The following is a 19,901-nucleotide window of genomic DNA, read 5'->3' on the forward strand; positions in this document are numbered from 1 at the left end:
GACAAGGCTGAAGGGGTTATAAGAGGGATTGATGGAATTGTAAAATGTAATAGATGTGTATGACTGCAGGGAGGAGGCTAAGTGTATGAGTGCAAGGAGCTCCTGCTCAGGAGAGAACAAAGGCAGAGAGCAAGTATGTGTTAGACATATTAGGACATTAATCAAAAGAAGGCACAGCTAAAGTTCTCTGGGAGCATACGTTAACTTTGTATTCCCTGGTTTTCACAACTTTTAAGTCTTGCTGAATTTGATGTTCTGGAAGGGAATGAGCTATCACTAGGCAACCATAATGGTGAATTAACAAGGTTTGGTTATTTAAAAAAACAAAAACAAAAAAACAAAGAAGTATTACTGGCAGTAGTTGGTGGTAATCTAGGCAGTTATAATTATAATCTAGGTGTGCAGTTCAGATGGTCCTGCAGCCAAGTAATGATAATATCTAGTTCTTACTATGCAGTCTTTCATCAGTAGATCTCAAAAAAGGGAAACTTTCCCCTTATAGAGATGGGAAAACTGAGGCACAGAGCGGTGAAGTGACTTGGCCAAAGTTACCCAGAAGCACAGTGGCAGAGCCAAGAATAGAGCCCAAGTTTCTTTGGTTGTTCTCTACAGTAGGCCACCCTGTTATGTGATTCCTAAGTGTACCCCCTACCTCTGTATGCTCTGTTGTACTGAAATGTAGATAATGGTCTTGCTTTAAAACCTTTGGAGTCTAACTGCTAACAGAGCCAATAAGAGAAGTCTCAGACATGGTCTATAAATAACTGGACAGTTTTATTACCTGGTGGTTACAGTAACTAAGTATATGAAAGAAGACTGGTCTCTCTCCTCCCTCTATTTCCCTCAAAACACACACACACACACACCGACATCATTTCCAGCTCATCCTCCTGTTCCTGTCCCATTAAGTAATTAGCATTTTAGAAGCCAGGTATTCACAAAGCAAGTCTGGAGAATCTGTGAACTTAAAAAACAAACAAAAAAACCCCATCAGACAGTTCTTGTTGCGTCCTGCATCTCAGGAACCTCTTGCGCAAATGATCCCAAATTTGCATCACTAACTATACCCTGCATCTTCAAAAAGGCACAGCAAATTTCAAGACAATGCAGATACATCTTAGAGTTTTGGAATATTTAGAAACATTGTCCTTTATACAGAAAAAACTTTTCAATCTTAAGCGTAGCAGAGCTGGCATTCCACCATAACTATGGCCCTACCTGAATCGTGGGATAATTGTCAAATAATTGCAGCTGAGTTGTGGACAAGACACGGAAAATCATGGAAAAGTAATAACAGATATTTATTACAGTAGAACTTCAGAGTTACGAATACCAGTGTTATGAACTGACCAGTCAACCACACACTGAATTTGGAACTGGAGGTAGGCAATCAAGCAGCAGCAGAGACCCCAACCCCACCCCAAAAAGCAGATACAGTAAAGCACTGTGTTAAACATAAACTAATAAAAAAAATAAAGGGAAAGTTTAAAAAAAGATTTGACATGGTAAGGAAACTGTTTCTGTGCCTGTTTCATTTAAATTAAGATGGTTAAAAGCAGCATTATTCTTCTGCATAGTAAAGTTTCAAAGCTGTATTAAGTCAGTCAGTGTTCAGTTGTAAACTTCTGAAAGAACAACCATAACATTTTGTTCAGTTACAAACATTTCAGAGTTAGGAACTGTCCCAAAGTGCTCATAATTCTGAGGTTCTACTGTAATCGCAGTAATTTGGAAAAGCCAGAGACCTATTTGTTTAAGAAAAACTTGCTGGAACAATTTAAACACTCAAGTATTATGTTATGCCTGCTATTTATTTATTTTTTTGATACCCAGACATTTTGCTGCAACTATATTACAGTCATTAACGCCCGGGGACGGCAGCGGGATTCGCGACACCAGCCACCCAGGTCCAGCAGCGGGACTCAAGTCGCCAGCAACCCAGGTGACAAAATTGTAGTGGATGCTTAATATTGCAGGATCTGTAATTTCCACAATATCACAAATTAAGTAGGGCCTTAGCCATAACATATATTTAAATTAATCATTAATAACTGCTTTGCTGTGTGCAGATTCCCCAGCAAAGGATAATCCTGAAAATATAAGAAGCTCTGAGTGGTGTCAAGTGGCCCATTCACCTCAATAAGATGGTCTCAGCTGCGTGAGACCATCGGATGGAGATGGATACACTTGAAACAGCCGCCCTAATATGTGTGAAGTGTTCTATTCATGTCAGTGAGTGTTCCCATCTCCTCCTCACCAGTGCTGGAGAGCCTGTGATATGGATCAAGCATGCCCATTCTCAACTCATTGCCTCAGTGTCAGCAGTGTTCTTGGTACTTATGCCAGTTCTCCGCTTCACACCCAGATGGCAGGGCTTCCCCTGACCCAGGCACATATGGCAGGTAAGGACCCAGTTGCCAGCTCATGTGAAGGGGCAGGAGGTCAGACCCCTATAGATGGGCAGGAGCCTCTACAAATCCTGCCACATGTAAGATAAGGAGAGGTGATCAAATACCCCTGGAAGGGAAAGTCCTCCCATATATGGGGCAAGAGCTTTAGGACTGGGGGACCAAACTCTCTTGCTAACAATATTTTAATCTGATCTCCCCCAAAGAGCTAGTGGTGGGGTAACTCTCGAGCAACTGAAACCCTGGTGCGATCCCTGTGCATACATGAGTTGCCAAAATATGTCAACTTTAAAGAAAAGCTAGGTGTTTTTCCCCCCCCAGGAGGCTGTCTCTCAGGAACCCCTTGATCAAATAGCCCCAAATTTGGGTCATTAATCAACCCCTACCTCCCCATGAGACACACCAAATTTCAAGGCAATCTGAGTAACTATATGGATTTTAGAGCATTCATGCCTGGTCTGCACCTAAAATTTAGGTTGACCTAGCTCCATTGCTCAGGGATGTGAATTTTTCACATCTGTCAGAGGTGGCAAAGCCGATCTAGCTACCACCTGTTGGAGGAATGGATTAATTATGGTGATGGAAAAACCTCTTGCATTGCTGTGAAAAGTGTCTACATTACAACTGTGCTGCTATAGCATTTTTATTATTCTGTTACTGCAATTATTAGGGCCAAAAAGAGGTCTGACAGGATACCAAATTTCTCAAGAAGCTTATTTTTATTTCTTAAACTAAATAAGAGATTTACTTGGAATTCTCAGAAAATGTATTCTGTATTCAAAGTAAATTATGTATTCTCTTCAAAGTTACACGCTTCATACTTAAGAGGTTGAATCTCTGCTTTAAGCGGAAAAACTCCATCTCAACCATGGAGTTGCTACTGAGGCATTTATAATCTGCTCAAAACCCATTTAAGTTCTTGTTAAGATACCAAGAAGCAGTGATTTCCCACTTTGTGTTCTGCAGAATATTGACTGTTAGACAAGATATTCATAAGCTATTTCTTCTGAAGTCACTTCACATAGTTTGAAAACCTGTAAAAGTTATATTTGCTTGCACTTATGACTTAATTGTGATTACCAATTCACAAACTACTCTATGAACCTCACATGCATGGCACTGGAGCTCTACCTAGAAAGCTTATAGAATCCTGTAGCAAGACTACAGAGAATTAATTGAAATATTTGCACAAACTATAATGAAGGAAATATCTCCAGAGGAAAAACTGTTTTGAAATGGGCACAAGTAATAAGGAGAACAAGAAATTCCTCAGTTTTATGAAGTTATCCAGCAAATGAAAAAAAATTTAAAAAGAACCACTGAACTAGAATTAAGCTCTAATAACTTCACTGTCTTCAGACATTCCTTTTAAAGCAAATATATTCCTCAGATCTTGGATTTAAGCAACAAATTTTAATGAATCATGAAAAACTCTATAAATTGTATTGCCACTACCTCTACCTCAATATAACATGACCCGATATAACACGAATTTGGATACAACACGGTAAAGCAGTGCTCCGAGGGGGCGGAGCTGCACACTCCGGTGGATCAAAGCAACCTCGATATAATGCTGTTTCACCTATAACACGGTAAGATTTTTGGCTCCCGAGGACAGCATTATATCGAGGTAGAGGTGTAGGCAGGAGCAAAATAAAGCATTTAACTGCAGCCAATACTGTTATTTCATAAAGAAAAAACAATTCAGAGTAAAGTCATTGATATGTACAATTATAACAGAATTTGCTGTAAGTAATTTTTCCAATCTTTTTTAAAAGGATTAAACAGCAATATCACTTACAAGTCACCCTGAAAGCTGAGAGCTAACTTCCCCCTTGGCTCCGAAGCAGACTGACCACTATGAGAAGATGCTGATGGCAGTGAAAATCTCCTTTCTTCTAGATAAGAAGCTTGAATATCAGAAAGCCTGTTGGAAAAAAACCCAATAATTTTAACTGTTCAAATTTGCATCTTTTCAATTCTTGAAAGAGTTGACAAAAATAAACCTGACAAGCATGCATACCTCATCTATTCTAAGTGGATGATCCTGAATAACTGAAAACTGATTTTTAATTAGAATATCTGGTTTTGCATGTATATATTAGGTGGTGAATGAGGGAGCTGTATAGTTTTTTTTTCCCCCTTTATAAATATCATATGCCCTTCAGGTTTCCTGTTTGATATTAAGCTGCCTGAATGCCAAAGGTAAATCAAAGGAGGCTGTAAAGAGGGGAAAAACACCAGAAACAAAGCAATGGCAAAGGTGCGGCTCCTTGAGGAAACAATGGGGGTGGGGAGGTGAGTTATCAATTGGCAATCGTCCTGTCTGGCTCTTTCCAAGCTAGAATGGTTTACTTTTCCCAAGACTGAGCCTAAGATCAAAAACCTCAAAGAACCTAGAAAAGGAAGGAAGGATTCAGTGAGTGGCCAGGAACTTCTTAGGGTATCAGTGAAAGCCAACAAGCTGGCAAGGAGCTACACAAAAACAGGGAGACAGATGCTGTGAGCAGGAAAGGAAAGCTGAAGGTGCAAGACTGACCCATGAGTGTAGGCATTTTATTGTTTTGGGTTTTTTAACTCTTTGCTCCATGTCCTTTGTACCTTTGAGGAATGATGCTTTGAAGAAGCTGTTTCTGAGTCACTGCAAACATTTACAGTCACATGCTCTCAAAGGGAAACTCTTACAGGTGCCAAAACAAATTGGCCCTGTGTCACTAAATGTTGGGAACCAGGGGTCCGGAAAGCACAGATCCAGTTTAAGAGTATGTGGAACCACACAGTGCAACACAGCAGGCCTGTCATCTGCGGGATGCACTCAAGCTCTGAGTGGTAGCCGTGTTAGTCTGTATCAGCAAAAATAACGAGGAGTACTAGAGACTAAAATGTATTTGGGCATAAGCTTTCATGGTCTAAAACCCCTTCATCAGACAGTTCATCCTGTTCCTGTGACATGTCCTTTGTACTTTAAGTGCCTACTATAATAATTTGAACTTTATTAATGAAATTCAATTCTGAAATAATTAAGTGTTTCCATCTCACTATTTGAGGTGGCTGATTTGATTTCTCTCATTTGGAATGGAAAATGATCTTGGGGGATGAGACAGGACAGCAGCCGATGTTGCTGGTGTAAAAATATTTAAATATTTTCTGGTTACACCAGTGAAGGTGGTACTCAATAACTCTATATAAGAAAATAATTTAAAGCATGATGTATGTCAAGTTGCGTTCTGTTTCTTATAGAGTATCTAAATACTACTTTAGCACCACAAAAGGATTGTAGGAATCTAATCCCATATAAAAAGGGATGGCAAAGTACGTAGTTTCATCTTTATTCCCAGCTTAGTCAGGAGTTCATCAGGCTAAATGGCTGCTCTGATTTCCTCTGAGTACTTGTTTGGCAAGAAAAACAAGTGGTTTCATTTAATACAAGTCTATCCATAATTTATGTTGTGTAGCCTTTCAGTTTTTATTTTTGCATTTTATAAATTTAAATTAAAAAAATACTTTTATTAGACTGTTATTGGCTAGTAATGTTCACCAAAGAACTGTTCACTATGAGCAATTCTTATCAACTCTGGCAGTTTAGAGAGGAGAAAACAAACGTGGGATAGAAGTGTTTTCAAACAAACTTTCTTGAGTAAACCTAGATGTCTGGCTAATATAGGAGTCAGTTAACCATTTACAGATAATTCTCAGTCACTAGACTAGCAATTCTTATACTCCATCGTTATGGCCAGCTACACAGCCAAGAAATAGCTGGTGGAATGGGTCAATATACTATAAGAACTTGCACTCTGTCCATAAGCTATCACATATAGTTGCAAGGAATGTAATGTAGCTCAAATGTCTGACATCTCAGATAAACCCACAGGCTAAAAAAACAAAAAAACAAACAAACAGATGGTGCCAGAAACCAAGAGCCGAACAAGACTGGGCTGGAGAACAATATACTAGGCCAACACAGACTCCTGGACAAGAGAATTATGGAAAATCTACACAACAATTTAATTCTGTAAACTCTGCATCATACTCTCCTGGAAGCGGTAATGCCCAATTATCCCAAACTCAGTTTGACATGTTGCATCCATAGAGGAGGCAACAGATTCTGTGTGTCATTTCGCTAAATTTTAAGGATGGATCATATGCTTTACTCACTACTATACAGTAGTTATCTTTGGTACCAAAATTTGTTTGACCCGAGTCAGTATAGTGTAATAGTCACCTTGACCAAAAAATAATTGTGACCAAAAATACAACAGTAGCTTAAGTATTTCCTAACTGTTTTCCAACTATAATATCGGCTCAAACTACTGTACGTTAATTGTACATAATTAATCTTTCTGGTTTCAAAAAAAGTACTACAGAACCATTATTCTCGGAATAATTACTAAAATTAATAACCATTGACCTTATGTGCAAGCAATACAGGATGCTCCAGAGTTAGATTTCTGTTCAGGTTAAATGGTTGGGCCATTACACCAATTGAATCTATTTCCCCATGTTAAGTATCCTCACACCTTCTATGGGTCATCTTGATTATCACTTCAGAAAGACTAACACGGCTGCTACTCTGAAACCTGTTCAGGTTAAAGGATGTTAACTCGGTATACATTTAAAATTCCAGTCTAAAAACCAAGTTGACATTTTGTAACGAAGCACGACAACTTAAGTTTTATTTGACAAAATGCCTTATTTTATAGCATGCAGTGTTGTAGCGGTGTTACTTCCTGGATATTAGAAGCACATGGTAGATGAGGTAATATCTTTTATAGAACCGACTTCTCTTGTGAAAGAGACAAGCTTTTGGGATACAAAGAGCTCTTAAATCTGGGAAAGATACACAACACCTTCAAAGGTCAAGTTAAGGAGCTTAAATTCATAACTTTGCTAGAGACTATTAATATTAGTCTTAAAGACACCAGATGTATGGCTTATTATTTCAACAATCTGTAACTTTAAAGCCTTCCCCCCCCCCCCGCCTTTTTTTAATCCTATGGCTGCAGAGGTGTTAACTGCCCACTTGACACTCTGAATACCTTTCCCAGACCCAAGAAGAGCTCTGTGTAGCTTTAAAGCTTGTCTCTTTCACATCAGAAGTTGGTCCAATAAAAGATATTACCTCACCTACCTTACCACTCGTTTTGTAGCAGCCATCAGAAGTTCATTCAGCAACACACTGACATTTTTCAGCACTTCACGAATTCACACTATGTTACAGAAGTATCCAAATAACCAATTTCAGCTTTCTGAGCAGACAATATGCAAGAGGAATCCTTCTGGAGGAGATCAGACACCTCTACCCTTCCCCATAATGCAAGTGTATTTTAGGTTATGAAAGACTATTAGGAGGACAGTCTTACCTGTTGTCACAACCGGTTTTATTCCTGGCAACAGTTGAAGCTGCAACAGGTAAGCCAAGGTTTGATGAAATGGTGACATTCTCCAAAATCCCACTGGTATTACTGTTCAGTGAGTTAGCCAAAAAGCTTGGAAACGTCTCATCCACAATATTTCTGAAGTCTTCCATCCTGCCATACAATAGCACACTGTTTAAAAATGAATTGGAATAAGTCAGTTCAGCATAACAAACAAGATGATACTCAAAGAATTGTCACTAAAGTCATGTAAACTCCCATTGGAAGCAACATAGCCAGATTCTTCACGTTGCAGATATAGAAAGATTTTATTTTCACAGACGAGGATGGAAGGACTCCAAGTCCAGTTACACGACTTTCACAAAAGTAGTCCTGATTCTGAATTATGTACTACAGTTCTTAATTATCCATGGCCTAAAAAGCTACAATTTTAGAGTCATCTACCTCCATTGTACTAGCACTGAAGCTTCACCGGCACTAACAGTTGTTACTTTAACAGCATTAGCTTAAACTTATCAAGTCGGCAGTGTTACTCCAAAATATCATCTAGATCACAAAGTTAAATGACAAAATCACTGATGACCAGATTACACTATTACTAGCACCAATGGAGCTGAAGCAGTGCTAGATTTCCCTAAAGTCACCAGCACACATAAGGTCTAAAGGTGGTTTTCCTGACTAACAGCAGCAACGGTACTCTTCATATATTTTAAAAAAAAATTTGCATAGGTTTTCAGTTGGCTAAAATATTGCATGTATGGCAAAAAGTGTATTCTTTAAACCAGTGGTTAAGTCCAGAATGGTACTAACACTCACCCAAAGTAAAATCAGAAAAGTCTAAGAAACCTGACTGTATGCTTCCTTTGGCTAGACCAAGCTTCACCAAAAAAAGCAATGGACACTTGATCCATTTGTTAGTCTTCAAGCCAATGTGCTTCCAAGTCCAAATAAAACCATTGTTTTTAAAAAGTCATTTTCAAATTTTATGGCTACTATAGTTAATACACAACATTGTCAGAACTGAAAGGAGTTACAGAATGCTACTGAAAACATGCATTTGACAGCTTTGAATTTAATCAGTTTCATCATTACTTTTTATAGTCAATGTCACCTATGTGGAAAAGGCCCTCTTAAAATTTCAACAAAGGGGCAGAAAACATTCACTTTAAAGATTCAGGTATGTTATTTAAAGGGTGCTTTATCAAATAAGTGTTTGGGAGATTTAACTCAATTTCAAAAATTTTCAATTCACATCCACTAAAACAAAACATTTAGAGTACCCGATTAAAGTAAAAAGCTAGTTTCCTTGTGCTTCTATCCTCTTCACTGTTCAGTGCACTCAATCCAAGACCTTTAACACCATACTAATAAAGTCTTTAAAAAAAAAAACCAATAAAAGATTGTAAGACAGTTTTACTACTACCAAAAAGCAGCACGGTGGGACAAGAAGTCAGCTTGGACTTTCTAAGTAGGATAATCTCAAAATGCCAACAGCAACTAATAGTTAATTTACTAGACCAGTGGACTCTAACACGGTGCCTGGGGCATCTATCTGCGCCCGCGTACTGGCCGGTGAACAAGCATCTGCTGAAATGGCGCCAAAAAGCCGCTGAAAAGCAGCAGCAGCAAGAGGCGTTGCCACCGAAATGCCACCGAAAATCAGCTTGCTTGTCCGCTAGCCACGGTCCTCGGTGGCTCGTCGTCCGGCACCCACCAGACGAAAAAGGTTGGGGATCACTGTACTGGACTGTGACAGGTGCCACAAAAGAGACTGTTTGAAGCAGAACACATCCTGATTAAGCAACATCTGAATATGAGCAAATCAACTGTATTTACAATAATATAAGTAACTTGTTGCCGCTCCATTTGTTTTGGATTTAAAACAAAACCTAGACAATACACTGACCATATCCTTTATGGACAGAAGCACAACTATATCTACAAACTTATTTAAACTTCTTCCTTAAAGTCTTTTGAGCAAGGCTTAAAAGAAAAGAAAAAAAAAGAGATTAACTCCTACAAGTTAAAGCCCTGAAGTGCCTGACCTGTATTTAGCTTGTAAAGCTGCTTGGAGCAGACAGCATCTTCCTCTGTTTCTACAGGCCTCAAGCACCAGAAGGATCCTAAAAAAAAAAACCCATGTAAAGCATCACCTTCATTAAACATCATTAAACCTGCTGAATCAGAGGCGAACGTCCATGATGACTCCAGCGATGGGTACCTACAGATACAGCTGCCCCACAACACACTCCTCCCTCCTGTCCGGTCCATAGCCAGTGAGCTCAGAGGCAGCACAAGGAGCGGGTTTCACACCCCTTAGCCTTGCTGACTCCCCGCACAGAGGATGGGACAGGTTATAGAGCAAGGAAGCAGTTAGAGCGAGGGCTCATCTGCACAGCCCAATGACCCCAGTGGGCCCACACCGGTTCCACTCCGAGTGTGGACACGCTCACTCCGGAATAAGGACGCCCTTTCCTGGGTTAGCTCGCATCACTTTGCCCATTCAATCGCCAACCACAGGCTACATCAGAGTCCGGCCTTTCACACCCCCAGCCCCAGAGACGGCCCCGGGCAGCGGGGCAGGGACACGGGAGTCCCGGGGAGCTGGGGCAGGGGCACTATTCGCTCGCGGGGTCCGGGGCGCAGCTTCCTTCGGACAGCTGGGGGAGCGGGGCAGAGAGCGAGCCCTACTCCCCCCGTACCTACAGCCCCCCACACACCTGACTGCCCGGCCCTGCCGCGTGCGCCTGGCGCGGGGGAGCCCACACGGCGAGGGGGAAAAGCAGCAGCCGGGACCCGACACCGGCACCTCCCCGCACGGACAGAGCAGAGACAGGAGCAGCCCGGCCACCCAACCGCCACAACTTCAAACCGTCGCTCTGCTTCCCTCCGCCTCCCCCCGCAGGCGCCGCGCTCGCTCGTTCGCTCGCTCACCAGACCCAGCGCAGAAAGCGGGCGCAGCAGCCGCTCCGCCGGATTTGTGCGCGAGACGCCCAGCGCCGCCCGCGGCTGCAGCGCGAGACCCCCCCAGGGCGCGCGGACGTACGCGCGGATGCTCCCACCAGGCCCTGCGACTCTTTCTCTCCCTTCCGGGGGCGCGCATTCGCCGCGCGAGGTTGCTCGTGCTCGTCCGGGGGCTGGGGCAAAGGAACCGAAGAAAAAAAGCGGGAGTTGGCAATTGGCATTGGGCAGTTCAGGTTAAACAGAAAAGCCTGGACTACGTTTCTGATTGGGGGAAGAGAGGCATGACGTGACTAAGCCCCGCCCTCAGCTATGTGACTGACACCAGCCCAGCCCCTGTCAGGGGAGGGTGAGACCTGAGCCCACACGGCTTTGCTAGTGGGTGAGGGCCAGGAGGGGGCAGCTACAGCGATTTTCATAGAATCATAGGCCTTGGCTACACTAGACTCAGGGTTGGAAGGAACCTCAGGAGGTCATCTAGTCCAATCCCCAGGCAGATTTTTGCCCCAATCCCTAAATGGCCCCCTCAAGGATTGAATTCACAACCCTGCATTTAGCAGGCTAATGCTCAAGGGCAAATCAGGGAGCTGATGGGCTGAGGTGCAGTCTGAGCTCCTGCTTTCATTGAGAGCCTTTTGCCGCCCACTCCTGTGCAGGGCTGAGACCAGGTGACTGCAGAGCATGCCCAGCCCCTCTCAAGGGCTCCTGAGAAGCAATGTGGGCAGTGATTTCCCTACACTCCCCCAGGGGGGCTGTACACCCCCCCTGAATTTTCCCAACACCCCCCCCCAGTTTTGTGAGCTAGTTACATACCCATGTAGTGACTGGAAATCTGAATTTAAACTGAAACATTAATACACACTTTAAAAGCTTATACAGTGTATGATAAAATACATGTATCTGAAAATAGATTTGAAAAATATGAACATAGACTAGCTTCCTTGCTTCCTTATACAGCTGTTTTTTATGATGTCAGTGCATTCATTTCGGTGATGTTGGCCAACCTAATAATTTCAAATGATGATTTGTAAGCAAAGTCGAAATGAGCTCTCCCTGACAGCTAGTGATGAGCTGGGGGCTAAGGCTTCAGGGCCAGATTATATTTACATTCACACCTAATCTACCTAGGTATCCAGCAAACAGAGCTGTGTTGTCCAAGTGATAGGTTTTGGCTGGGGTTGGGTTACAAACCACTTGAATGTAGGGGGAAGAGGGGATGAAATGTTGTTCTTATTGTATGAGTAAAGGGCAGTAGAACTGTACTTAGCCTGTGATGATTTGAAGGCATCAACAGAGAGGGTGGGGACCTGTCCCTCTCCACTGTTTAAAGACAGAGCTGATTAGGCTCAATAGATAGTCTTTTGTTCTGTTAAGTGACCACTGCAGCTGAAATCACTGACAATCAGGTCTAAGTGCTTAGTCCTGTTGTGGGGACAGTGTTCCTGTGGGTACAGTGTTTTTGTGTAAGAGACAGCCCAGACTGCACTACCAGTGAGGTTCCCGCATTGAGAGCTCAGCTGAAATCACTGAGAGCTGGTGGAACCTCAAGAGACCAACTCACAGAGATCACAGTGGAGGTGACAGCAGAAGGTGACTGTGCAGGGCCATTGGCAACAGAGCGGTGGAGTGAACGGTGGCACAACGAACAGCCATGGCCAGAGCGAACTGTGCCTTTTTGTCCCCCACCCAGGGGCGGCTCTACGTTTTTGGCCGCCCCAAGCAGTCATGCGCGGGAGGCGCCCCGGAGCCGCGGGAGCACCGGACCTCCCGCGGGCATGACTGCAGAGGGACCGCTGGTCCCGCGTGGCTCGGCTGGACCTCCCGCGGCTGCGGCTGGTTCGCGGGGTTCGGCGGCTCCGCTTGAGCTGCCGCAGTCATGCCTGCGGGAGGTCCAGCCGAGCCGCGGGACGAGTGCCCCCTCCGCAGTCATGCCTGCGGCAGGTCCAGTCGTCCCGGGGCTCCGGTGGACCTCCCGCAGGCATGACTGCGGCAGGTCCGCCGGCCCAGCCTGCCGCCCCCCCGGCCGCAGGAGACGCCCCCTAGATTTTGCCACCCTAGGCACCAGCTTGTTTTGCTGGTGCCTAGAGCCGCCCCTGCCCCCACCTGGGAGGTGTACTCACGTGAAAGTGAAGTCTGAGTCTCCACTGACCAAGGACAACACCGGTGAGTGGAGTGTGTGGGCCTTCGTGTAAGGCTGAGGTCAATCGGGGGCCCTACCCTTTCTGTGTCCCTGAGAGCCCAGCATGTGACGCATAAGTCAGGTTGCCCTATCTACAGCTTCTGAGTTCCTGCTGGGAGCAGTTGTTATGACACATGGTACTTCATTAAATACACTTCTAGAGCTGTCTAGCTGCACCTGCTTGCATTAGTGACCCAGTTGTGTGAAATAGCTGTTTTGGGATACCATAGATACCGTGTGAATCATGAGACAGGCCAGAATTAACACACTTTGCAGATGGCCAACCTGCATACCTGATTGTGATCTAAAAGCTAAAAAAACAAAATTTCCACACACAATTCAACACTATGCATAAAACAAGCATGCAAAAACATCTTACCTGAGACCCTGAGCCTGCAGTAAGTTTATTTTGCATTAACATTAAAATTTAATTAATAGTAAATAAAGTTATTGGGTAAATGTTTCAAATATCTTATTATATGCACATAAACATTTCATAACTATCAAAATACAGATATTAAACATCCCAGACTTTTAAAGGAGATATTTCTAACATACATTATTCGTTGGATAGAGTAACTCATATGCTGGAGAGCTATAAATAGTACAACTTCTTTTGAGGAAAAAGTGTGACTGGGGTATTGTTAATGGAAGATACCCAACAACAGTACTTCCTCAGCTAGGTAGGAAAATAAGATGACTTTTGGACAAGTGCGTAACAAACAGTAGAAGCTCTAAAAAATACCCCCGATAATTAAAAATTGCTACTAAATTGGGGTAGTGAATCTCAAAAGCACAATACAGTAGTCAACAGGTTAGCATTTTTTTACAAAAAAATGCTAGTAGCAGTCTTTCCTTTAGAGTTCCTGTTTTAAATTAAGAACATAAGAAAGGCCGAACCGGGTCAGACCAAAGGTCCATCTAGACCAGTATCTGTCTACTGACAGTGGCCAATGCCAGGTGCCCCAGAGGGAGTGAACCTAACAGGCAATGATCAAGTGATCTGTCTCCTGCCATCCATCTCCATCCTCTGACGAACAGAGGCTAGGGACACCATTCTTACCCATCCTGGCTAATAGCCATTTATGGACTTAGCCACCATGAATTTATCCAGTCCCCTTTTAAACATTAAGGCTTTTCTCTTCCCAAAGTTATATTTTAAAGGAAAATTTCATGTTAGGTTTTGAATTGTTTTGTAGGTTCCTCTGAGCACCTATTTTGCCATGACTGATTTATGTTTTTGTTGTAGTACTGTAGTTAGAGCAGGGGTTGGCAGCCTTTCAGAAGTGGTGTGCCAAGTCTTCATTTATTCACTCTAATTTAAGGTTTCACGTACCAGTAATACATTTTAATGTTTTTAGAAGGTTTCTTTCTATAAGTCTATAATATATAACTAAACTATTGTTATATATAAAGTAAATAAGGTTTTTAAAATGTTTAAGAAGCTTTATTTAAAATTAAATTAAAATGCAGAGCCCCCCAGACTGGTGGCCAGGACCAGGGCAGTGGGAGTGCCACTGAAAATCAGCTCGCGTGCCATCTTTGGCACACGTGCCATAGGTTGCCTACCCGAGTTAGAGCTTATCTTCCATAGGCTACACGCTTTAATGGGCAACATGACTGTACAATCATAAGCCTGTCATTCCCTCCTGAACTGGGCAGTAATAGTACAAAGATACAAGAACACGTTTTCAAAACTGGACTGGGGGCATGGGATATCCCACCCACCTTCCTTTTCTTTTCTTGAGGGCTAGAAGGGAGGGTAATCCCAAAGGTTCTTGTTGGAGTTAAGGTCTGGAGCAGGTTGAGAATCTATACTAGAATAAATCTAGGAGCCGATAGGTAGGTAGATGCTATTAATCGAGTGGTTCCCCCAACTTTTTCATAACGCATGCCCTATGTTACTAGATCAATTTTTTCAATAACATTTTGGCTCTAGTTTTCTGTTCCCTGACATTTCCCCCCCCCCCCTCTTTATAAGCACGTAACATTTGTCTGGCTGCTACAGAAATTACATAGGAAAATAATATTCCAAAAGTACTTACCATATTTTTATTTGTCTTAGTTCCATGTGTTTTGTCTTTTTTTTTTTTTTAAATAAGCCTCACGGTTTACTTTTGGTCAACATTTCATTTCCCCCTCCTTCCACTTTAATTTCTCTTAGCTGAAAACAAGAACAGCACCCTAAGAGCAGCCAGCTTTCTGTGTAGCACCAGAAAGTGCTTCTTGGACTAGATTAGTAACCTGATTATATTTTTAGGACTAAATAATACAAAACCCCTCAAAAATTAAGCAACACTAAGGGATCTGAGAAGAGAAGGTGCAATGAATATAAGGAGCAGCATTATGTACGAAGAGCAAGCAAAATACTATTTAGGACAACAGAGAAAAAAGCTCAATCTTGGAAGTTACTATAGTTTTGGGAGAGCACAGTCTCCACTCTCGACTACCTTACTCACACTCACCCCTTCTGCTCTTACACACTATAGGCCAGAAGTGGGCAAACTACATCCGGCCCTCCAGACATCTTAATCCGGCCCTCAAGCTCCCATTGGGGAGTGGGGTTGAGGGCTTGCCCTGCTCTGTGCAGCTCCTGGAAGCAGCAGCATGTCCCTCCTCCGGCTCCTATGCATAGGGGCAGAAAGGGGGCTCCGTATGCTGCCCCCACCCCAAGCACCGCTCCCGCAGCTCACATTGGCCAGGAACCACTGCCAATGGGAGCTGTAGGGGCAGCACCTGTGGACAGGACAGCGCGCAGAAATGCCTGGATGTGCATCTGTGGAGAAGCCAGAGGGGGAACATGCCACTGCTTCTAGGAGCTGCTAGAGGTAAGCGCCACCCAGAGCCGCCACCCCTGTCCCCCTCCCGCATCCTAATCTCCTGCCCCAGCCCTGATCCCACTCCTGCCCTCCAAACCGCTCAGTCCCAGCCCAGAGCACCCTCCTGCTCTCCCAACCCCTCATCCCCAGTGCCCTCACCCTTCCCGTACCCCCACCCCCAATTTAATGAGCATTCATGGCCTGCCATACAATTTCCATATCCAGATGGGGCCTGGATGTGCATCTGTGGAGAAGCCAGAGGGGGAACATGCCACTGCTTCTAGGAGCTGCTAGAGGTAAGCGCCACCCAGAGCCGCCACCCCTGTCCCCCTCCCGCATCCTAATCTCCTGCCCCAGCCCTGATCCCACTCCTGCCCTCCAAACCGCTCAGTCCCAGCCCAGAGCACCCTCCTGCTCTCCCAACCCCTCATCCCCAGTGCCCTCACCCTTCCCGTACCCCCACCCCCAATTTAATGAGCATTCATGGCCTGCCATACAATTTCCATATCCAGATGGGGCCTGGATGTGCATCTGTGGAGAAGCCACAGGGGGAACATGCCCCTGCTTCAAGGACCTGCTAGAGGTAGCGCCACCCAGAGCCGCCACCCCTGTCCCCCTCCCGCATCCTAATCTCCTGCCCCAGCCCTGATCCCACTCCTGCCCTCCAAACCCCTCAGTCCCAGCCCAGAGCACCCTCCTGCTCTCCCAACCCCTCATCCCCAGTGCCCTCACCCTTCCCGTACCCCCACCCCCAATTTAATGAGCATTCATGGCCTGCCATACAATTTCCATATCCAGATGGGGCCCATGGGCCAAAAAGTTGTCCCACCCCGCTATAGGCCATAGCCATACTCCCATGCTGTAGCACTGAGATCATGCAGTGGGTCCACCAGTGCTGACAGCAGTAGCAACTTTACTCCTGGGGGAATTTTGTGCCCCTGCACACACAGAGAATTAAGCCCTCCCCATCCCCCATACATTCTGCCCAGGATGTGCTACAATTACATTTTTCCATGACCAGGGGCCATTGTGGTGCCAGAAAAGATGGCATTCGGCTTTGGGCCAGAGCAGCCAGCCATGGAGAGGCTGCTGTCCTCACAGCACCCTGCTTGTGGGGCCAGGTAAGGAGGCATGGGTTACCAGAAAGACAGGGCACACAGGGCTGCTGGGTGGTCACAGACTGGGGTGGGGGCACAGCAGCTAGTGGGGTGACAGCACTAAGCCAGGGTGTAGTGGTGCAAGGACAGAGATGGGGAGTGGGTTCAGCAACACATGAGGTCAGGGGAGAAGGATGGGTTAGTGGGGGTACATAGACACATGGGGAGAGGGAGGCGCAGGAACACATTGGGATGGGGCAAATGTGCCTGGCTAGATAGAAGAGGCTAGGTCAGGCAGGGATTGCATACGGGGAAGCTCCCCCACTCCCTAACAATCCTTCTCCCCCCGAAAAAAGTTCCCTGCTTCTCCTATCCACACCCAACCACCCTCCAGGTTCACTCCCAGTCTCCTTCCTCGTAATTACTTCCCTCTTCCTCAGCTCCTCCATTATCCCCAACTCCTCCAAGCCTTTGCATTGCTTCTGAGGGGTGCAGGAAATAAGTTTCTGTATTATACTTTAAATGAATTATTACTCAGAGTTCTGTATTAATATGCCTAGTAAGGAACCTTATTTGACAGAAAACATTTGTTGACTTTTTTGTCTGCATTGTTACATACTTGCTGACAAGTATTTTGAAATAAATTCCCAAAATAATTGAAGCAAGCATGATTATAGTGTGTTAATTTAACAAATAAATTATGCAGAATTTTAAAATGTCATGTGCAGAATTGTTAATTTTGGGGCACAGTATGCTACAATATGGCTTCCTGCTGCCGCGCGGGGGAGAGGGGGGAGTGCCCTTCCTCATAAATGCATTTGGATTGGAGCCACTACACTGTGGGATATCTGCCCCAAGTTGCATAAATGCAATGATCCTCGACCACCGTAGCTTGGGCCAGAACAAACAAATCATGTGGATGCACTCTTTCACTAGTTATTCTGCATTTGTTTATATAGAACCCCCATGCTGTCCCCTCCCCCCCAAACAAAAAAGCCTCTGTGGAACAATCTTCTCTTGCCTCAGCAGCTGAGCTTGTAAATTCAGGATACTAAATTGCTGCACAAGCACCTGTGCATACACATCATGCTTTCAGTGTATAGATAATAGAAAATGTTACATTAGTGCACATTTTTAGTCTTGCATTTTCAAATGTTTATACTTTATTTTTTAAATAATCAGCTAGTGCCCTACTCATAAAGGTTAACTTGCATACCATAATTTTAAACTCTGAAATTCAGGCATTTTTATTATGAGGAAGAGGTACACTGAGTAGTGGTTGGCAAAGTGAAAATGTTTTTTGGTTTGTTTGTTTTTCCCAACTACACACTGCACAAGCTTTTTACTCCCCATTCTCAGGACAGGGAGCAGGAGCTGTAACTTAAAATAGAACAAAAAACAGTCAACTTCAAGCAGTTCTTCCAACACTTTTGCACATGATTAACTTTACAAATAGGAGCAGACCCTCTGAAATGAATGGGAATACTGTCACACAATGTTAAAGCATGTGTTCTAGTGTTGGATTGGAATTTCCCAATATTCTGCAAGTCTTATGTAAAGTTGTAATATGTTAAAACAAGGTGTAGAACAGCACCTGTTTTGCAGTCTTAAAGATAATCTGTTATTGATTTTTGAGCAATTGGACTTGGGCCATTTTTAGTACTTAGGACAAAGATCTAACTTTTGTTCTCCTTTTAAAAAAAAAAAATCTTAGATATTGGGAATATTAACACCAGGCTCCGCTGTTTTTTGCTCTTGAATATAGCTAGGGCCCTGAAGATGTGTATCAGTGCCTTGCACCTCAACTGAAATGGCAGGAGGCATTGGATCTTTTAAGACATCCGTTATGTAAAATGCTTATTACTGACTTTACAAACGTCAGTGATAAGCATTTAAAAAAGTTCCCCTCTCACGTCCTTGCCTTTCACACATTTGGCTCCTTTTGATGAAATTTCACACAAAACCTAAATTTCTACTTTAAAAATGAAGGGAAAAAAATAAAACTTACTGTCAGTTCTTTATATACACCTCTACCCTGAGGTAACGCGACCCGCTATAACACAAATTCGGCTATAACCTAGTAAAGCAGCGCTCCACGGGGGAGGGGGGGGGGCGGAGCTGCGCACTCTGGCAGATCAAAGAAAGTTCGATACAAACATGGTTTCACTTATAAGGTGGTAAGATTTTTTGGCTCCCGACGACAGCGTTATATCAGGGTAGAGGTGTATAAACCAGTAAAAAAAGTGTACTAAACATGACTTTTGGTGGTCATTCCCTATACTAGTCACAATCAGCAAGCTGTTATATGTCTTACATACTAACAGCCAAATCTTGTTTCATTTGAATACTTTTAAACAATATATGAAATTTGAGTTTTAAGCCTTCTGAAGAAAAAGTTGCTTAATTCGCTCACATGTACCCCACTGTAAGTGTGTTAGATTGGATATTTGCATCAGCAAGGCTCTATCATATTAATAGTATTCCTTTTGATTGAAAAAAGAGCAAACTAATACAAACCCTTTAAAATAAGTTTAATTGCCTTACCTAATAATTATAAACTTTATCTTATGCAACAAGGTGGAAAATTCTAAAAGTGATCTAAAATGCCTAATTAAAATTCTATTGTTGTATATACAGGAATATTTTCTTTTATTTTAGATGTCAATCCCAATGATCTTTTAGAGCTCTAGAACAGTTTCTTGAAGGCATGTTGAACTTTGATGACATTTCACATTTATGGATGTGATCTGTTGTATAACATTAGAAACTCAAGACCACAATAAACCGAGTACAACGCCCCCCCCCCCCCCAACTATTAGATAGGCACTTTGAAGTCAGCTACTCTCTCCATATAGCTCACACTTAATGCTGCTTGCTTGTGTGTAGTCATAGTTCATCAAAGGGTACTAAACAATAGAGCTAATATCCCTTTGATGCACAAGCACAAACATTAGGTTCCAAACATATAAAAAAAAATATATGGAGATATACCTATCTCCTAGAACTGGAAGGGACCTTGAAAGGTCATTGAGTCCAGGTCCTGCATGAAGGCAGGGGGGACA

The 19,901-nt window shown here is 43.5% G+C and overlaps 1 protein-coding gene across 1 annotated transcript in view; it reads right to left on the bottom strand.

Annotated features, from left to right (window-relative positions):
* Window positions 1-19,901, bottom strand: part of LOC120397312 (centrosomal protein of 192 kDa-like) — a 189,227-nt gene that overhangs the window by 152,489 nt on the left and 16,837 nt on the right. Inside the window, exons 10-14 of the mRNA XM_039523013.1 lie at window positions 13,303-13,316; window positions 10,718-11,008; window positions 9,829-9,906; window positions 7,769-7,954; window positions 4,210-4,335 (exon numbers count right to left, since the gene is read on the bottom strand). Of these exons, the coding sequence (XP_039378947.1) occupies window positions 4,210-4,335; window positions 7,769-7,954; window positions 9,829-9,906; window positions 10,718-11,008; window positions 13,303-13,316 (695 nt within the window). The remainder of the gene's footprint in view (window positions 1-4,209; window positions 4,336-7,768; window positions 7,955-9,828; window positions 9,907-10,717; window positions 11,009-13,302; window positions 13,317-19,901) is intronic.

This window comes from Mauremys reevesii, linkage group 2, assembly GCF_016161935.1.
Source record: "Mauremys reevesii isolate NIE-2019 linkage group 2, ASM1616193v1, whole genome shotgun sequence".
NCBI lineage: Eukaryota > Metazoa > Chordata > Testudines > Geoemydidae > Mauremys > Mauremys reevesii.